This window comes from Chiloscyllium punctatum, chromosome 5, assembly GCF_047496795.1.
Source record: "Chiloscyllium punctatum isolate Juve2018m chromosome 5, sChiPun1.3, whole genome shotgun sequence".
NCBI classification, from domain to species: Eukaryota; Metazoa; Chordata; class Chondrichthyes; order Orectolobiformes; family Hemiscylliidae; genus Chiloscyllium; species Chiloscyllium punctatum.
The window spans coordinates 119,969,917-119,990,463 of NC_092743.1; the positions used below are offsets into that span (position 1 = coordinate 119,969,917).

At 36.9% G+C, this 20,547-nt stretch overlaps 1 protein-coding gene across 2 annotated transcripts in view; it reads left to right on the plus strand.

Moving 5' to 3' along the window:
* rad21b (RAD21 cohesin complex component b) overlaps positions 1 to 20,547 on the plus strand; it is a 50,024-nt gene that overhangs the window by 11,995 nt on the left and 17,482 nt on the right. For both annotated transcript variants that reach the window (XM_072571227.1, XM_072571228.1), the window contains exons 2-10: positions 1,001 to 1,179; positions 3,858 to 3,987; positions 6,698 to 6,797; positions 8,882 to 8,988; positions 12,812 to 13,018; positions 13,913 to 14,035; positions 14,165 to 14,287; positions 16,239 to 16,462; positions 18,240 to 18,399. In XM_072571227.1, the coding sequence (XP_072427328.1) occupies positions 1,036 to 1,179; positions 3,858 to 3,987; positions 6,698 to 6,797; positions 8,882 to 8,988; positions 12,812 to 13,018; positions 13,913 to 14,035; positions 14,165 to 14,287; positions 16,239 to 16,462; positions 18,240 to 18,399 (1,318 nt within the window). In that variant the 5' untranslated portion in view covers positions 1,001 to 1,035. The remainder of the gene's footprint in view (positions 1 to 1,000; positions 1,180 to 3,857; positions 3,988 to 6,697; positions 6,798 to 8,881; positions 8,989 to 12,811; positions 13,019 to 13,912; positions 14,036 to 14,164; positions 14,288 to 16,238; positions 16,463 to 18,239; positions 18,400 to 20,547) is intronic.

Here is a 20,547-nt window from a genome sequence, read left to right on the forward strand (position 1 = left end):
CAAAATCTTCTCCAGCAGTAACCTTTCTTAAGTTTTATGCCCAGAATTGTATACAATGAGGTGTACAGCACTAGTCGAGAGTGTAGTGCTGGAAAAGCACAGCAGGTCAGGCAGTATCAGGAGGAGGAGGAGAATTGACATTTCGGGCAGAAGCCCTTCATCAGGAAAGCACTATACAAAACTGAAATCTAACCAGGATTTGTAAAGTTTTATTTTGTAATGTTCAATGCCGCTATTTATAAATAAAGTATATACATTAGCAGCCTATCAACTTGCTCTGTGCATATTTTTTCATGTGCATGCCCAGATCCTTCTGTTTTGTGTGTTCTTTTGATTGTACTGTGTGTATTATATTAACTCTCAAGATGGATCACCCCATGACTAATCACATGAAATTGCATTGCATGTTGCTTCTCATTTTGTCTCCTGAAGTTTAGTATTCACCTGTCAATATTTAGGTTAGATTCCCTACAGTGTGGAAACAGGCCATTTGGCTCAACCAGTCCACACCAACCCTCAGAGTAACCCATCCAGACCCATTCCCCTCTGATTAATGCACCTGACACTATGGGCAAATTAGCATGGCCATCCCCCTGACCTGCACATCTTTGGACTGTGGAAGGAAACCGGAGCACCTGGAGAAAACCCATGCAGACACGGGGAGAATGTGCAGACTCCACACAGTCGCCCGAGGCTGGAATCGAACCCATGTCCCTGGTGTTGTGAAGCAGCAGTGCTAACCACAGAGCCACCGTGCCGCCCCTACATACTACACTTCCAAACTCTTATCAACCACAAACCTCCAAATCACACTCTCCTATCCTGAAGTTCAACACATTTTAAATGCAGCAAGAAAAACAATAGTTCTAATAATGGAAATCCCATATATAGTTCTTTTCAGTCAGAAAAATTTCCATTCAGTGGGGTGAAGAAATTGAAAGAGTATATTATGTGTAACTTTTAGCTTTCAATTAATTTTTGATAATTTGCTTTTTTCTAGGTTTATGATCTTGTGTTATAAAATAACCACAGAAGATGTTTTACGCTCACTTTGTGTTGAGCAAACGTGGGCCACTAGCCAAAATCTGGCTTGCGGCCCATTGGGACAAGAAGCTTACCAAAGCCCATGTGTTTGAATGTAATCTGGAGAGCAGTGTGGAAAGTATAATTTCTCCAAAGGTAGGTATTCTGCCAAAAAAATTGTTTGGGTCAAATTAGTATAAATAGTTTTTTTAAAAGTTTGTCTTGCAAGGTGTATATTTCCTTGTGTTAGGTTTTATTGTGAAAATTTCATTATGCAGGTGTCAAGCTTACTAATGTCTGTGCATACTATTACAGGGTATACAATTTATCTGAGCTTAATACTTTGTGAATTGGATGACCACACTTTATCTGTCTATTACACGTATCTCTTTGTTTTTCTTCTTTTTTAAAAAAGTTGTTTTGTTTCCTGCCTTAAACCATCAAACCTGTTTCTCTTATTTTTGCTTTTTTCTGGGTGGGGAGGAGGGGTGTGGCAGGTTACATTTGGCATGAAGTTTGTTGGACAAATAAAGCCCTCAGCGCTCGCTTCCCATTCCTTAATCAGTCCTTTATCCTTTCCCATATTTCCTGATTTGATTCATGTCCCCCATTTCTTCACATTCCACTTTCTGACCCAATTGTGCTGTCACTTCCATTGATGCCTCTGTCTATTCTACTACCCACCTCAACCCTGTATCTGACTATCCTCCTTGTTCCACTTTTACTTTGCTTACCCTCCCATCCAAATCAGTCCACCCACTTTTGGCCCAATGTAGTTGTCCAAAATGAATATAATATTTGGTTCATATCTGAAAAGTGTTATGTTGTTCATTATCTTTCAGATGGTTAATCTGTGTTCATTTGAATTGTTAAGAAAACAGTTTCTGTGACCTTATGAACACCATGAAAATAGAATAACTGGTGGCTTGCTATTTAAGAAGTTGGGCTGTGTACAGATTAGATGGCAGTTTTTCTCACCTAACAGTTATGATTCATCTGAAGTGATTCCAGTTATAAAGCATTTTGGAACATTATAGAAATTTGACTTAAGTTCTTTTACTGAGGTTCCTATGCACCTGATACAACTGCACCACACCAATTTCTTTGAATAACAGCCACATTTTATTAAGCACAATACTGTACAAACTTTCTGGAGGAACCTTTAACTCATACCTCGCAGGGCTTACAGAGTCATAGCAAAAGCTCCCCCAGAACAAAGCAAACAGTTTTTCCTTTATGCAAAATCTTTACATCATAGTTAATAATGTCCACAAGACAAGCCCCAGCCATTCCCCCAGAGTCACATGCCATTCAAGACACAATGCAGTGACCACTTCATCCTCAGAAGCAATGTATTGTAAATCATCCCTTAATGGCCAGATCTGGTGTGAATTGTATTTTTTGTAAACCACAGGGAGTAGTCAGAATTACAACTATAATGGTCTTATTGATTTCTGAGTAGGGGATGAAAATTAAATAGCTCTGAAAGGCAAGGAAATGGCCATGTAAATGGCTCTGGATAATAGGAGATAAGGTAATTTCTTACAATTTATCTGTAAGTCTGAGACATTCCACTCTAGCCTCGCACAACCAATTTCCTGCAGGTCAGCAGAGTAAGTTAAATCTTTAATATCACAGACTGAATCCCCTATGTGTGCCTTTGTTACTTTTGGAGTCTACAGTTAATAATGTCAAATATCAGAAATACCAGAATACTTTTTTTTTCTGAAAGCAAATTCCAGTTCTACAGGGCAATGCACTATTGGAACAGAATGAAGAAAACAGGAGTAGTGCTATAGAGTCCTAGTGTCCTGACCAGTGTCCCATTTTTAATAAACTTTGCTTTATTCTTAACATTGTTCACCATATCATACTATGCACAAAGTTGTACTTATCCATCACCCCTGCTCTCTCTGGCTAACATTGGCTTGGAGTCCTGAAATATCTCCGTTTAAAAATGTTCCTTGTATTTTGTCCTTTCTTGGTTCCCCCTCCATAGTGTATTTTTGTTAAATGTGTGCTCCTGTTCCTTGTTTTTCTCCTAAGTGCATTACCCACATTAGGGTTGTAACCCATTCTTTTAACTGTCTTTCATTTTGGTTTTGCAAAAGGTGTCATCTTAAATTCCAAAACTTCCCTTTGCTTTGATACTTTGAGTTGCTTCTTTACCCCTTAACAGAGGTGTTACAGTGGCTAGTTAGTAGTTGTCTAAAGTCTCCGTGTTTTCTTCATTCTGGAGCACGAAGGGAAATTGTAACCTACCTGCAGCTCCTCAGAATATTGGAAACACATTGGAGAATTGCAGACTAGGTATTGGGTAAAACTAAAATGTGCAGTCGCTGAAATTCTGAAATTAAAACAGGAAATCCTGTAATTACTTGGGTCAAATGTTGAGAAACAACATTTAATTTTGAAGTTGATAATGTCTTTTCTGTTTTAATTTTATGCTAATCATGGGATTGTTCTTCTTTGTGATGTTTTAATCTTTTATTCAGAATTTCTTCAAATACTTCCTTAACAGTGTGCATTTACCCTTTCAACAAAAGCCTCCAAACAGTTTTTGTTCTTTTCAGTGAGATGTCTACTTATTTTTGATTTATACTAACTTTTATAATCTTTAACATAATGAAAACTGCACAGCAACAGAAATTGTTTTAGTAATCCAACTGAAGGTCAGTGTTATGAAATATTGAAACTTAATTCATCTGAATGAATCAAATCAATTTTGTTTGCATCCCAGAAGTCATGCAGAAGAGATTGTGACAATTGAGGTATCATAGAAGATTTGGAAACTACGTTCATTATTAGTAGTTTGTAACCACTGTATTTTCCAGGTTAAGATGGCTTTGCGAACCTCTGGACACCTTTTACTGGGTGTGGTGAGGATTTATCATCGAAAAGCTAAATATCTGCTGGCAGACTGTAATGAAGCCTTCATAAAGATTAAAATGGCTTTCCGTCCAGGTATGATGTTGGTGGTTTGCTTGCATGTTGTTTATGTTTTGATAAAAATTGGAGGAGGGATGTTCTGGAAGAAATGTAAGATAGTATTTTCTTAATGGCTGCTTTGGAGTGAGAATTTGGAAAGGCTGAGAAAGTTTGGGTGGTCAGTAATTTGCTTGGCCCAGCAAGACTTGGTTTTTAATGCAAAGACTAGCCCTTTCTAAAATTGAAAAAGTTGTGTCTGAAGATTGTTAGATTATAATAAAAGCAAGAAGGTGATAGAATATAGAAAATGCAGAAGAAACAAAGCAAGAGCATTTGATAAAATGGTATGTAGTCAGCTTGTTGGCATAGTTGATGCCCATGAAATAAAGTAGAGCGTAGCATTGTGGATGTGAAGTTGGTTAAGTGGTAGGGAATACTTTTGGAGGTTGTGTTTTTATTATTTAGAGGCAGTTGTACAGCAGCGTTCCCACAGGTGTCAGTACTTGAGGACATTTACTTTTTATTTGATGAATATTGATGACTTTCGGGCGTTCAGGGCATAATTTCAAAATTTGCAGATGACACAAAACCTGAATGTAGATTAGGCTGATGGGGGTGGTGGGGAAAGCAGAAAAATTTCAGGTGAAATTTAATGCAGAGAAATTAACTTGATACATTTTGAGAGAAAAAATTAAATTAACAGGAAGGACAAATGCAAAGGAAATATTTAGGGAAATATGTGAACATATTATTAATTGTGACAGGACAAATTGGAAAAAGTACTTGAAAAGACTGTACAAAAGTGAGCAAGTTTTGATGAATCTTTTGTAAAACTGTGGTTTGGCATGAACTGAAATATTCTGTCCATTTACAGAAGCTATCCTTGAGGAAGAATGTGAAGCCTTTAGGGAGAATGTGGAAAAGATGACTGGTTCCAAAAATGCAGTTCCTTGAGTAGGTTGGATTCATCTTCTTGGAGATGAAGTGGTTGAGAGAGATTTATTAGAGGTCTCCAAAATCATGGGGGATCTGGACAGAGTAGATAGAACCTGATTTTGAAGTGCCATGACCAAATGAGATACAGTTAAAGTGAATTGCAAAACAGTGAGTAGGATTTGGAATGCACTGCCAGAGTGTATAGTGAAAGAGCAGATTCAGTAAAGTAAATTGATTAAGTGTCAGAAAAGGAAAATGTTCCTGTACCACTGAAAAGGGAAAAATTTCCTATGCCATAAGGAAAGAGTGATGTAGTGGGACTAGCTGTGTTGCTCCTACAGAGAGTCTCCTCCAGCTCAGTGGTCTCCTTGTGCTGTAATCTTTTAATGATATATTCTATGCGTATGTCAGAGAGCAGGATTTTCCTACTATGTACCACAAAAGTCTATAATCTACATTTTTCTGAAAGTTGAGAAAGATCTGAGAATGTACTTACTGCTCCATGAAAAGTGGGAGAAAAGGGGTGCATGTAAAATCTGGTCCAAAATAATCTGCATGTTTTTGCCATTAAGTGTCATCCCTGAAAGTTGCCACCTAGGTTGACAGGGTTGTTAAGAAGGCATATGGTGTGCTGGTGTTTATTGGTGGGGAATTGGGTTTTGGAGCCACGAGATCATGCTTCAGTTGTACAAGACACTGGTAAGGCCGCACCTGCAGTATTGCGTACAGTTCTGATCACCGCATTATAGGAAAGATGTGGAAGCTTTGGAAAGGGTTCAGAGAGATTTACTAGGATGTTGTTTGGTATGGAAGGAAAGTCTTACGAGGAAAGGCTAAGGGAATTGAGGCTATTTTCGTTGGAAAAAAGAAGGTTGAGAGGTGACTTACTTGAGATATATAAGATAATCGGAGGGTTAGATAGGGTGGACAATGAGAGCCTTTTTCCTCAGGTGGTGAAGGCTAACATGAGGGGATATTGCTTTAAATTGAGGGCTGATAGATTTAGGACAGATATCACGTGTAGTTTCTTTGCTCAGAGAGTTGGGTGTGGACTGGTCTGCCTGCAACAGTAGTAGACTCGCTGATATTAAGGGCTTTTAAATGGGCATTGGACATACAAATGGAAAATAATGGAACTGTGTAGGTTAGATGGGCATCAGATTAATTTCATAGGTTGGTGCAACATCAAGGGCTGAAGGGCCTGTACTGCGCTGTAACGTTTTATGTTCTACAAACCAGGTCGGGTCCTGAAATATCAAAAAAACATGCAATTTCAAAATGGTAACGTGTCTTTTATTATTTTGTTTCTTTCCAAACAGCAAGCAAGCAGCAGTTTTCTGATTAAAATCTAAAATTAGAATAAATGAAATAATTTGTGCCTCACTTTAGTCCAACAAGTTGAATGTTTGTACACTTGTTGCATTCTTAGTGCTGAGGACAGACTAAGAGCAAACATAGAGCATGTTGTCACAGGAACAGTACCAAATAAATGTTATGGGTAATATTGATTCCAAAAGATTTCTGAAATCCTGGCCAATTTCAAATACATGAGTTCCATTATGCTTGATTATGAATTAATTCAATCTGATTTTAAAGATTTGTGGACAGTCTCTTAGCACAACTGCACCAGGTAATGTCATCCCCTGGAACATATGTGGAGCTAAGTTCACAGGCTCTAGTTCGAAACTGGAAATTGGCTGACCATGTGACACCTTGGTAACCCTGTTATAATTTGACTGTTCTAGTTTCTAGATGTGTTAAACATCATGTAAGGTTTATTAAATGGACAAATTTGGTATTGCAATTATAGGGGTTGTAGATCTTCCAGAGGAGAACAGAGAGGCTGCATACAATGCTATCACTTTGCCTGAAGAATTTCATGATTTTGACCAGCCGTTACCTGATTTAGAGTAAGTGTTTTTAAATCATGTTTAATCTACTTTCACCCTAAAATAATTTTCAGAATTGGTTTGAGAGCATAATTCAAAACCATAATTTAGAAATGACTCACCATGTTTAATGTGATAGTTTGTGGCATTGAGTGATGTAATTCTGCATTAATCTATTCTAATCAGGACAGATAATTCATCTTAATGACATTGTGCTTTGGAGTGTAAAATAGAAATAGACTATTTGTTAACAATGTGTGTAGGTGGACTTGGGGTCAAGGCCTAATTAGGCTTAATTGTAAAATCTATCATGAATAATCTGTGGAAACCTCGTACCTTTAATTCATGTGATTGACAACTTGCCAAGCTAGTTTTCCATGTTGTTACTAGGTATAGATTTTATACCTCAACACTTAGCATTGCAGTGACAAGAGGGGGGGATAGATAGGATGAAAGGTGAACCTACCAGAAGCTGAGCATGAAACATTTTCTTGGAGAAAAAGAGTGAGAAAATGATGGCATAAAATAGAGTCAGTTCGCAGAATCAAAAGCTTCATATTTAAATACATTTTTAGAAAATAATTTTGAGATTTTTATGTTGCACCTGCAACTCAAAACTATATTTTTGTCACTAATATTGTTCCAACCTTAATAATGGCATTGACTCCATACTTGAAAATGTTTCCTTGTGCATTAATGAGTCCATTATCTTGCCAAATAGGTCATTACCCATTTGAAAGCTAGATGACATCATGGCAGGATATTGAAACATGGCATTGCATATAAATCTGATTTTATCCTGCTTCAGTTTCAGCACAAACAGGCACGCAGCTACTGGATTGTGATCAGAGTGAAAAATCCTAGTTCTTTTTTTCCTCTTGCTGCTTAATTCAGGATGACAAAAGCAAGCTGATATCACATGTGCAATCAGTGTAGTAAAGGCTGAGCATATACTGTATAAGTTTGTTGAGCCATTGCAGTTGCCCTGTTTTACTTCTGGTGAATAGTGACTGTCTCAGGCATATGTTTGGCTGAGAAAAGTCATAATTTTCCAAGTATGCCTCCCAACAGGTGAGGTTGTGATCTGCGTCTTTAAATCTCATGGAGAATAAATGCACAACCTAAATATTGGGTACTATGCAACAGTATCTTCTGGAATTTTAGTCTTTCCCTCTTCACTGTCTGTCTGGAATTGCTTATTTTAGTGGAAGGATGATGATATTAACTCCTACAACTTCAGCTTCATGCAGCTTTCAAAATATATGTTGCTATGACAATCAACATAACTGCAGCTGTGGCTAGCTAATGGAGCACAAAATAGTTGTTCATTTGCAAATTTGTAAAATGCTTAGTTATGTTTGTATTCATTACGCTTAAATATTAATATGGAAAAGATCATTTTGGAATTTTCAAATTAAAGTGTGCAAATATAGAAATTGTAATTTGTACAAATGCACAAAGAATAAATCTGTGTAATGTATAATTGGTATAATCTTTAAAAATTTATAATTACCGATTTTAAAGAATATAAGCTTGAACTTCATCCATATAAATTAGCAATCAGTGACATCACTCTCTGTGGCATTAATAGCCAAAGGTTCTCACTCGAGAAATTTATTAATATTTACCACAAACAGTATCTGAATTCTTATTTGTTAGCCTCACTGCTACATGGCCATGTGAAATGAAGTTTGGCAGTATCAGATGATTTCTATGTGATTTCTTTCAGCATCCCAGAGTGTGTGTGAGAGCTAGACTTGTGTACGTCAGTTAATTTCCTGATTAATTCACCCATGAATAAACTATTTGACATTTTGTTGGTATTACTCTTTCATTACTACTTAATGTTCAGGGATAGTTGTGATATCTAAATATTTTGGATGTTCATCTTTTTGGAGTAAGATTTGTGATTATTATTTGTGAACGCTCCCATTTTTTAATTTGCCCAGAATTATATTTGTAAAGATAAGTATAAATTTACACCAATCACATTTGGTGTAAGATTTCATTTTTTTTTTAAGTTGTCTTCAGTTTTTGTCAGATAAGTTTGATTTGTATAACTTCAGATCTTTGCTTAACGGAATCAATAATAATCTGTTTTCTAGTGATATTGATGTGGCTCAACAGTTTACCTTGAATCAGAGTAGAGTGGAAGAGATCACGATGCGAGAGGAAGTGGGCAACATAACTTTACTTCAGGACAATGACTTTGGTGAGAATTGAGATTTGCCCCTCAACATCGAGACATATCTGAATTTTTCCTTCATAACTTCATTCTTTTAATAATTTATGAATTCAGTCAGTAGCATTGCTTTTGTTAGCAGTAGAAGTTAGTGGTAATGCCACAGTTTCATTAATTGCTGTTTCAGTTGTTAACCCATTTATTTCATCTCCATTAACTGCTTCATAATAATACCACAAATGGAAATTTTCATTTTTATATCGTTAAAAATAAGCTGTAAAGTTGGTACAGCACTTTTGTCTTTCAGGCATTGTATAGCTGGTGACTTGATAACTTTGCTACGGATGTACATTTGTGTTGATGAGACAGGGTAGATAGGGAAGGGTAAATATTTTAGCTTTGATTTTTAATACCATTTGTCAAGTAAGCATGTTTGGGAGGGGTTAAAATGGAAACTTCTATTTGTGGCTCCAACCCACCTTGTTTTCAGATATTTAATTTTGGGAATTATGCCAACCAAAAGGCTTTGCCTCAAAATGGGTCAGATTTACTTAATTTCAAACAAACCCTTTCAGCTCAATGATGTGATCAGCACTACAGTTTTGTGTTAACCTGAAGTCAATGCACCAGAACATCTCCCGCTAAATATCAGAAGCATGATAGGAAGCAACAGTTGACCAGTCGAGATTATATTCAGTCTATTGTTTAAAATAATTATTCTGTTGAAACCTCTTATCATGAGTATAACCATGCAGGGATACTCTGCACAAGCTTCATAGTGAGCCTTTGGACTAATGCAGCCCTGAAATATCATGCTGAAATCTTCCTTCCAGTGACTGCCAGGGATTGCGTTCATGGGTACATGGCTTATACTGCCAATTCCTGTGCCCAGTTCTGGTTGCCCTGTTATAAGAAGGAAGGTTTCAAAGAAATTTACCAGAGTACTGCCAGGAATAGAGGGTTTCAGTTATAAGGAGAGTCTGGATAGGTGAGGACTTGTTTCACTATAGCGTAGGAGGTTGTGGGGTGACCCTGTAGAGGTTTATAAAATCATGAGGGGTATAGATAAACTGTATAGCGTGTGTCTTTTCCCTAGCGTGGGGGATTTCAAGACTGGGGACTTTTTTTTAAGGTGAGAGGAAAAGGATTTAAAAATGCATGAGGGGTGGTTTACACAGTGATTCATGTGGAATGAACTTCCAGAGATAGCAATGGATGCTGGTATAGTTACAACATTGAAAAGACATTTGGATAGATAAATGAATAAGAAATGTTTGAGGAGATATGGGCAAAATGCAAGCAGGTGGGACTAGTTTAGTTTGGGATTATGGTCTGCATGGATTGATTAGACTGAAGGATGTGTTTCCATGCTGCATGACTCTCTAACTCTATAAGTTTGCATCCCACTACAGCCAATTTTAAAAACGCTGTATGGTGTCCTTCAAGACTAAGCGCATATCACAGATAGAGATAAAATATAAGGGAGAGAAATCCTGAGAAGCAACTTGTATAAAACTTAGTCCTTTGGATAAAGAAGTGTTGCTACAATTATATAAGACATTGGTGAGATCCATATCCTTACTTGAGGAAGGATATGGTGGCACTGGAGGCAGTTCAGTGGAGATTCACCAGATTGATTCCAGGGTTGAAAGGGCTGTCAGATGAATCATGGCTGAATGGTTTGGGCTTGTACTTGGAGTTCAGAAGAATGAGGGAGGAATCTGTTTGAAGTATATAAAATGCTAAAGTGGACATTGCACAGATGTACTCCCTTGTGGGACAGTCCAGAACAAGAAGTCATAGGTATACAGTGAGAGGAGGTAGGTTCAAAACTGAGATGAGGAGAAACTGTTTCTATTACAGGGTTTGAATCTGTGGAATTCACTGCTCCAGAGTGCAATGGTAGCAGAATGAGTTAGCAGATTTGGGAAAGAAATAGATGTGTTTTGATGAAAAGTGGGTTAAAGGACTGTGGCCAGCAGGCAGGGAAGTGGAGTTGAAACCAGGATGAGATCAGCCATGATCATGGGAAATGGTGGTGTGGGCCTGAATAGTTAAATTGCTTACTTCCATTCTAAATTCCTATGTTCCTATGGTACACTGCTTCTATTACATATTTGAGCCCCCCCTCACTTAAAAAAAGAAGCCTTTAATTTAACAGTTAAGATGTGATGGCTTGAGTCAGATTAACAAATTGCACAAGTTAAATTATATCCCTTTTAGCTAAATGATTACAGTATCCAGCAGACCTCACCTTGATGCTGAAGAGCAAGTTCTGCTTTGGCAAACTTATAATCCTAGGAAGATCTGTACTTTGTTCAAAATCACCATAGTTGCTTTTCTATTTGAAAACATGTTGGTCAGTTTCTAGATAGTTTGAAAAAAATATTTAACAAGGTATAAATAAATGGTATGACTAGAAAATGGGATCTGTTCTCTGCTCTTAATCCTCCATTTTTGTATTTTGAAAAGCATCTTGACTTGAGAGATGTTCACAAAGATCAACATGCCTGAAATTTTGGTGACTTACATCCCAAATACTTCTGGTTTACTCTGTTTAAGATTTTGTCAAACACTAGCAGAGGAAGGATTTTTTTTCAGTAATATTTTCAGCTTTGTTAGAAGACCTGTTGAGTGTATTGAGTTAAAAGTTGTGTGCATTTTTGATTGACTCAAATTTCAATGCATTCAAATTGATTGTGACTGGAATGTTCTGAATTGCGGACTTTTCACCTTTGGGAGAGAAATGTCTATTTGGCACCAATAGATTGTCTAGTGGTGTTCTGAAATATTGCTTGTGCTTCGTGTAATTTGATCAAAAATTGTTGTGTAACACCTCAACTTATTTTTAATTAATCTCAGTGAGTTGTCATTTTATTTTTGTCTGATTGAGACAAAAGCTCTGGAAGTCATTGATAATGACCCAATTGTAGGAAGCAAGATTAAACTACAATTCTATTCAAAATCTCCATTGCTTCTCGTGATTTTAGAAATATTTTGGAAAAGTTGGTATAAAGTCTGTGTTATTTAACACTCAGTAGTTACTATGATACTCTTCTGGTGAAGGTTTCCTTCTGACCATTAGGAAAAGCTTCAAACTGCATGTCAGAACCATTGCTCTTTAAATCATTTGAGGGATATTATTAGTCTTTAAAGGGTGAGGGCCTGCCCCCCCCCCCCCCCCCCACCACTAATTGCTTTGAGAGTTATTTGTCTTGTTTAAGTGAACAGTCAACAGAAGCCCACTCACATGAGTGATCATGAGGGTTCTGACAATACAAATGTAAGCAGTCGTTTTGCTTACAAAATAGCCACTTTGTCCCTCAGGATCTTCACTGATCCTGTCGTCTTTGGAATAGATTTTTCACATGATTATCTCAAATGTTTTCTGAAGTCCGGCTTTTCTCAAGTATTAGCAAATTTGGTTTTCCACCAAGTATCCCATGATTCCTTACATCAGTCTCTCTTTACAGTCATGGCAAGACTAAATATTTATTTAAGGTTGGTAAAAAGGTTGTTCTTTACCTTAATCAAAACAGTTGGTTTCATTGTTCAGTTATCTAATTATTTATCATAGGAAGCATTAATAAAAGACAGTATTGGATGTTCCAGTACTGACATGAATAAAGATTAATGCATTGAACCAAGACTTGTAAATACTGTATTTCTCATCTATCTTGGGTTCAATGTGGTACTGTGAACTTCAAGCTTGTTCATTAATTTGATCTTATATTAGGTAATTGAAAAATAAAGTTAACTTTCTGAACTTTTCATCAATTTATCAGTTTAAGATAATGATTTGATACTGTGATATTAAAATTTTATGGATGTGGAATTTTCATCCTGTGTGAAGGTGATTTTGGTGTTGATGATCGTGAGATCATGCGAGAAGGCAGCACATTTGAAGAGGATATAATGGGAAGCACCAGTGATTCTAATCTGTTGTTGGAGCCAGTGCAAAACACCACAGCCCAGCTGGCTGAGAAAAGTAACCATTTGGCGTACGACGATCCCCTCAAAAATGATGGCTTTGGAGATGGAATTGATGGTGGAATTCTTGGTATGTCTTTAATTCTTCACTTCATGTAATAAGTACATGTAGAAATTGTGAATATTCCAGAAAACCAAACTAATTAAAATGAGGAACGCTGTCCAGAGCATGTTTAGTTTTAAATATATTTTGAAGGACACTCATATATTCCCACTTTTACTTGCAGTTCAATTGGAGACAGCTTTCATTTGTAGCTGGTTTTAGCTCCTCTGAGTGTGACTGCAGTGTGTCCAAGTCCAGCAACACTATTTTGACCAAAGAATAATATCAAATGTGACAATGAAATGTTTCAAGCATTTATTTCCATTGACAGTGCTTTGATTTTATTGAATAAACAGTATAAGTCATTTTGCCCATAAGCTTGTTCTTCAGAAAGAATATTAGTACCAGACACCCGTTGTTTCCTCATACACTAGCGAACGATTGCACTCCCTTTCGAAAGCTGTCGTTTCTGTTTTGCCCATCTTGTCCATCGTATTAGACTGTAAGAATTTCAAAAATTGTCCTCTTGTTACTTGTGGTTCTTTTGCCAATTGTCATAAATTTGTATCCTTGATTAGAGAAGCTTGTTCCAGTCAAATCTGTTTTCCCCTTAATTACTTTTATTTTGTTTAGCATTCCAGTACATTTCATCTGCCAGACCATGCTTTCTAAAGTGTTAGGCCCAATCAGCAATTTCGAACTTATTGCAGTTTCCTTACTTTCATACTGTGCCTTTATTTATAAAGCTGAACACCCCATATTTACTTCTCATTATGTGTGTATAGGAATCTCCCAAGGGTCTTTGTTCCTGTCCCAGCTTCAAAATTGCACAATTTCGTTTATCAGAAGTTTTGTTTTTTTAAATACATATACTTGTTTTTTTAAATTTCTCAAATTGATTCAAAAATGTTTTCTCACCAGATGACAAACTTTTAAGTCATGATGATGGTGGTATTTTTGATGATCCGCCGGTGCTACCTGATGGAGGAGTTTTAATGCCAGAGGAACCTATTCATAATGATGATGAAGATGATGTTATGTCCAGTGAGTATTGAGAATTCTTTTGATCTTTTAATCCTTACGCAATGCATAAACAGAACTTGAATTATTTTGACAGTATTTTTGATGCACTACGAATATGGAAATTGAGTTTAAAACTTCATTTTTAACCAGTGGGTGGGCCAGACAGTCCGGATTCTGATGATCCAGTTGAACCTCTACCTACAATGACTGATCAGACAACTTTAGTACCAAATGAAGAAGAAGCATTTGCTTTGGAGCCAATTGATATAACTGGTGAGTTCTTTCATTCAGAGCTGTGCTATCATAAGGCCGGTAAAATATCAAAACCAGAGGAACAAATCCCAAGATTAATGTTTCCAACAATAAATTTTTAGTGTTTATGATCATAATATACTGGTGTTAATAGCAATTAGCGATACTGCAGTGATACATGAAATAGAAACCATGAATTTTCACAATATCAGCATCGTTCTTTAATCAGCATATTCTGTTGTATACATGTGATAGATACTCCAGAAAGGTTACAGCACAGAAAGAGATCATTCACCCCATTATCTTTGCTCTGGCTGTGTAAACTAGCTACCCACTTTAATCCTACTTTTCAGCACCTGGTTCATAGCCTTGCAGGTTGCAGTGCTGTGGGTGCAGAGCCAGGTTCCTTTTAACTTGTTGAAGGTTTCTGCCTTAACTATCAAGCAGAGCTGTGAGTTCCAGGCACCCATCACCCTTCGTTTGTCTCAAGTTCCCCCTAACCATTTTAGCCTCAAAATTGTGCTCCTAACCTTTGCTTGGGACTTCTGGTCCCCATCCTATCTTATTTTGTACACTTCAATTAAGTCAATTAATTTAGGCATTTTCATCCTGTTGTTCTATTTTTGTCCAGTTTCATAATGATGTGTCATGACTCACTAGGGTAGTGTGCTGGAAATCAAGCTTCGATATTCTTAGAGTCATCACAAAAGTTGAATTTTTTAAAAGAAATATGCAAAATCTGCAAACTACCTGATTTTTAGATCCAGATTGGTAGAAAACACTGCCTAGGTTTCTGGACTTAACAAGAATCATTACTTTTAACAGGTCATTAGATTCTAGCTACAGGTAAATTATTAAATTAAAATAACTAAAATCAACAGATTAAAACTCGAAACCCCTTATAAACTTCCCATGACGCACACTTGTACACAAATATAAATGGGGAGGGGGGGAAAACACATGGGTGAGGTAAATCTGAAAAAGCATTTCCATAGTCTTTGTTCACAAGATCTGTTTAGCGGTTTTTGCTGATCCAAGTTCTTTCCTCAACCTTTTACTGAATGATTCCACTAGTTCAAAAGAGGTACAGGGTGGCTACTTCATTCATGAAAGAGACAACTTGCAGCATCTGCTGAAAAAAAGATGAGCTGTTTTCCTTCAGGTTTAATGTGAGTTTTTGTGGGCTGGAGACTAATTTCGTTTTTGGTCTGACTAGCGTCTCTGTAATAAATCAAAAATAGATGGGGAAACTCAGCAGGTTAGCAGCATCTATAGAGAGATAAAGTCAACATTTTAGGTTTAGTGACCCTTCTTCAGACCTTGACTCACATTCAAAGTTATTCAGTTGTCTGACAACCAATTACCTTGTTGGTAGTTTTTGTCATTGATAATTGGTCTACAAGCCAATTAACTTCACTTATAAACAACTTCTTGGCTGCAGTTCGTATGCACGTTGCTGGAACCCACAGCTGAACAAACCGCATTCACAATAGATGTCAAATTCTTTACTGTCAAAACATGCAGCCATCCTTTTGTTCCTGGATTTCAAGCAGTTCTTTCTCGTTTCAATCCATAGTTTAAAAATACACACCAAAAAAAGCCTGTGTAGACCTTGAATAGACTTAATTAGGCTGCAATAAAATATAACTTAAAATATAATATTTAGTTAATTGTTAAATTGCACAAAGAAGCTAGACTTCAGATTTTTAACAAATTATGTTTAAGATTGTCACACTCACCAGCTCCCAGTGATGCATCTTTGTCTCAATTTGAATCCTTTGTTGGAGGAAACTGTATCGTGACTTTTAGATTCTGTTTTGTTTTATATTTATGGAGGGCTTCATTAGATTTAATATCAAATCAACAGCTGAGAAATAAATTATAGTTCTACTGACCAATTTGGTCGTGTTTTGTTGACTTGCAGTTTTAGGCCTTTTTGTACAGAAACTTAAATTGGAGTGATTTATTGCAGTTAAGGAAACAAAAGCCAAAAGAAAGCGGAAACTGATTGTTGATAGTGTAAAAGAACTGGACAGTAAAACAATTCGGGCACAGTTAAGTGACTACTCTGACATTGTAACTACGTTGGATCTTGCACCACCTACCAAGAAACTTATGATGTGGAAAGAAACCGGTGGTGTGGAGAAATTGTTCTCACTTCCAGCTCAGCCTCTTTGGAATAACAGGTTGCTTAAGGTAACTGAATTGTTTAAATGTCTGTGTTTTGATTACAGAGAGCATAATTCTGAGATATTGTAACTTTTCAACAACTTTTAGTCACAGAGTCAGAGATGTACAGCACGGAAACAGATTCTTTGGTCCAACTTGTCCATGCCGACCAATTTTCCTAATCTAATCTAGTCCCATTTGCCAGGATGGCCCATATCCCTCTTAAACCCTTCCTGTTCATATACCCATCTGCATGCCTTTTAAATATTGTAATTGTACCAGCCTCCACCACTTCCTCTGGCAGCTCATTCCATACACGCACCACCCTCTGCGTGAAAATGTTGCCCCTTAGGTCTCTTTTATATCTTTTCCCCCCTCACCCTAAACCTTTGCCCTCTAGTTCTCGACTTCCCCACCATAAGTCTTTTTCTATTTATTCTATCCATGCCTTTCATGATTTTATAAACCTCTATAAGGTCACCCCTCAGCTTCTGACACTCCAGGGAAAATAGCCCCAGCCTATTTAGCCTCTCCCTGTAGCTCAAATCTCCCAACATCCTTGTAAATCTTTTCTGAGCCCTTTCAAGTTTCACAACATCCTTCCGATAGGAAGGAGACCAGAATTGCATGCAATATTCCAAAATTGGCCTAACCAACGCCCTGTACGGCTGCAACATGCCCTCCCGACTCCTATGAACAGTGCTCTGACCAGATTTGAATGCAGTATTCTGAAAGTGGCCTCATCAATGTACTGTACAGCGATAACCTGACATTTCAACACTTATACTCAATGCACTGATCAATAAAGGGAATCCTATCAAAGGTCTTTTTCACTACTCTACCTACCTGAAACTTCACTGTCAAAGAACTATGAACCTGCACGCCAAGGTCTCTTTGTTCAGCAACACTCCCTAGGACCTTACCGTTAAGTGTCCTGCTTTAATTTGTTTTTCCAAAATGCAGCACCTCCCATTTAACTAAATTAAACTCCATTTGCAATCCTCAGCCCATTGGCCCATCTGATCACGATCCCGTTGTAATCTGTGGTAACCTCCTTCGCTGTCCACAACACCTCCAATTTTGGTATCCTCTGCAAACCTCCTAATTATACCTCCTATGTTCACATGCAATTCATTTATGTAAATGACGCAAAGCAGTGGATCCAGCCCTGATCTTTATGGCACACCACTAGTCACAGGCCTCCAGTCTGAAAGGTAATCCTCTACCACCACCCTCTGTCTTCAACCTTTTGAGCTAGTTCTGTAACCAAATGGCGAGGTCTTCTTGTATTCCATGAGATCTAACCAGTCTCCCATGGCGAATGCCTTACTGAAGTCCATATAGATCATGTCCACCGCTTTGCCCTCATCAATCCTCTTTGTTACTGCTTCAAAAAACTCAAATCAAATTTGTGAGACATGATTTGCCACTCAAAAAGCCATGCTGACTATCCCTAATCAGGCCTTGCCTTACTAAGTACGTGTAAATCCTGTCCCTCCGGATTCTCTCCAGCAACTTGCCCACCACTGATGTTGGGCTCACCGGTCTATTGTTGAATGCAAAACTTTTTTTGTGCAAAAGATACTTAAGTTCCATTTTAACAGTTTCTTTACCTACATTTCAAAAGCACTATACATATTTTTTTGTTCAGAAGTCCTATTTAGGATATTAAACTGTCATGGATTTTGTGTGTCTTGATGTATTAAGCAATAGAAGCTGCTTTAGTTTTAAGAACCTGTCTAACTCACCACCAGACAAGAATAAATAATTTCATTTGTGAACTTGTACTTTACTTTTTGCGTAGCTTTTTACGCGCTGCCTCACGCCAATTGTTCCAGATGAGCTAAGAAAAAAGAGAAAAGGAGGTGAAGCAGACAACTTGGAACAATTCCTGAAAGAGATTGAAAATCCAGAAGTGCCAAGGGAGGAGCAGCATCCACAACAGCAGCAGCGTGACATAATTGGTACGAGCTCAGTTGTTTATATCTCTCGTCAATGTGGTTTCACTGTATTACTGGCTTTATTTTGCCTTCGTATAGCATTTGGATTTGAGATTATTGTAACTTGCCATGGAAATTTGGTTTTGCCAAGTAATTATATTCCTAATCATGTGTGTCTCTTTTGAGTCACCTCAAATATGAAAGTGTTGAAATCCATTCTGAATGTACATAGTAGTATAAATGTAAACTCATTCAGAATTTATTTTGAGTTGCAACCAAATATTGTTTTGAAGTGCTTCCTGTTGCACTGTTTCAATTCAACAGGGGTTAAAGATCTAAACAAGGCAAAGACTTTATTCATATATATATATATATATATATGGGGGACACAGCTCAAGAGAGACTGTTTGTTTAACTAACAAAAACTTCATTACTTATACACCTTTATTAGATAGGCTTATTAGTCACACATACAGTTTGTTACTTAACCGTAATTACAAAATTGATGTTTCATTAGAAGATAAGACGTTCGTCAATTGGGGCAAACACCTTACATTATAAGACTAATCAAGTTGCTGCTGCGCCAATGAGCAGTAACCATGTTCCTTGAAAATGGAAGCAAATTCCCATTTGCAGTAATGATTCCTCTGCAGCATTAAGAGTTTCTATTTTACATATATTGCTATGGTTTTGTCCCGTTGAGTAGCTAAATATATCTTGCGTCCTGTAGGTCTAAGCTGTTCTGAATTAAGCTTATTTTCAGTATGTTTCTTTTAACTCTTAGTGCTTCAGCTATATTTAATTCGACTGTATATTTGCATGCTCTTTATATCTATTGAATTGCCTAATTAATTTCTTTACCTGTGTGCAACCACAATGTAAATGATCGATTGATGACATACTGGTTTTGACTTGAAAGTCAATGAATGATCAGAAACTGCCCAATTTTCTTCTGCTTCTGTTAATAAATCCCTGTTGTGCAAGTCTTTTGTCTTTTCCGTGGCTGCTTCCTGGTCACCATAAAAATATGTCCAGTTAATATTATTTGCAAAGAATTGCTTGAAATCTGCATATATTTGTAAAGCATTGCTGTATTGATTAGGCAATTGTGAATGATTCTTTTGACACCATTGTGTCTGGAATGTTGTTCATTGGAATCACGCCTAAATGTTTGTTATTAATGGCAAAACTAATTCACTTAGTACTGTCATTTGAAGATTTGCTCTGACCTGATTTTTGAGATGTTTCAATTTTATAAATCTAGTTCAATTTGGAGAGCCTTAATACGAATAGATGGCAAAACTACAGTGTACCCCAAGAACAAATACGTATCTTAAACTGTAAGCAATTGATGAGAGTTACCGAGGAACCTTGAATATGGTTTCCACGTTTCAGTATTTGAAAATTATGTAAAGTGTGTTTTTAAAGAACTTTAAATGTGGTTCTCAAAAATGGAAATGTTGGAAAAACTCAAAACAGTTAACAAAACAACTGCTATATGCTTGACAAAGCACCATATATATTTCAGCATTAGTATATTTACCAGAAAGATTAAGCAATCTGTTGGAACGTCTTCGCCACACAATTTGAGTAAAACAAAATCTGGGACTGCCATCTTCAAAAATTTGCCTCATGCAAGCGTGGTAGTAAGACATAATTCAGTGTTCCATATATTAGAGGGCCAGTTTGTTTGGAAGAATGGTATAAAATCTCTAATGCATATAATCTGCACAGTCTCCATGCAGTTTGTCTGCTCTACAGGATAACTATTTGCTAGTACACTTATGAATTACATTGGACTGAGAAAGGATTATTAAAACTTGTTTGAGTCGAGTAAGTTTAGTTGAATCAACAAAAAAAAACTGGGAAAAGAAACAGACAAGAGCTGAAAAAGAACATATGGACTCATGTTTGTTACACCTGGACATTATTAATAACTGATTCAAGAAGTAATTTAATTAATTTTACTAATTATCATATGAAAGCACGAATTCACTTGGAAAATAACACTACAAAGGAAAGGTCTCTGATTTGGTTAATGTCCAAATGGACAATCGCTTAAAACACTGGTTACAAGAAATGTCTGGGTGTGCACATTGTAATCCTGATTTACTTCTTTTTTCATTTCAATCAGTCCTCAGTAGCCTGACGGAAAATTGTACAATGCAAATA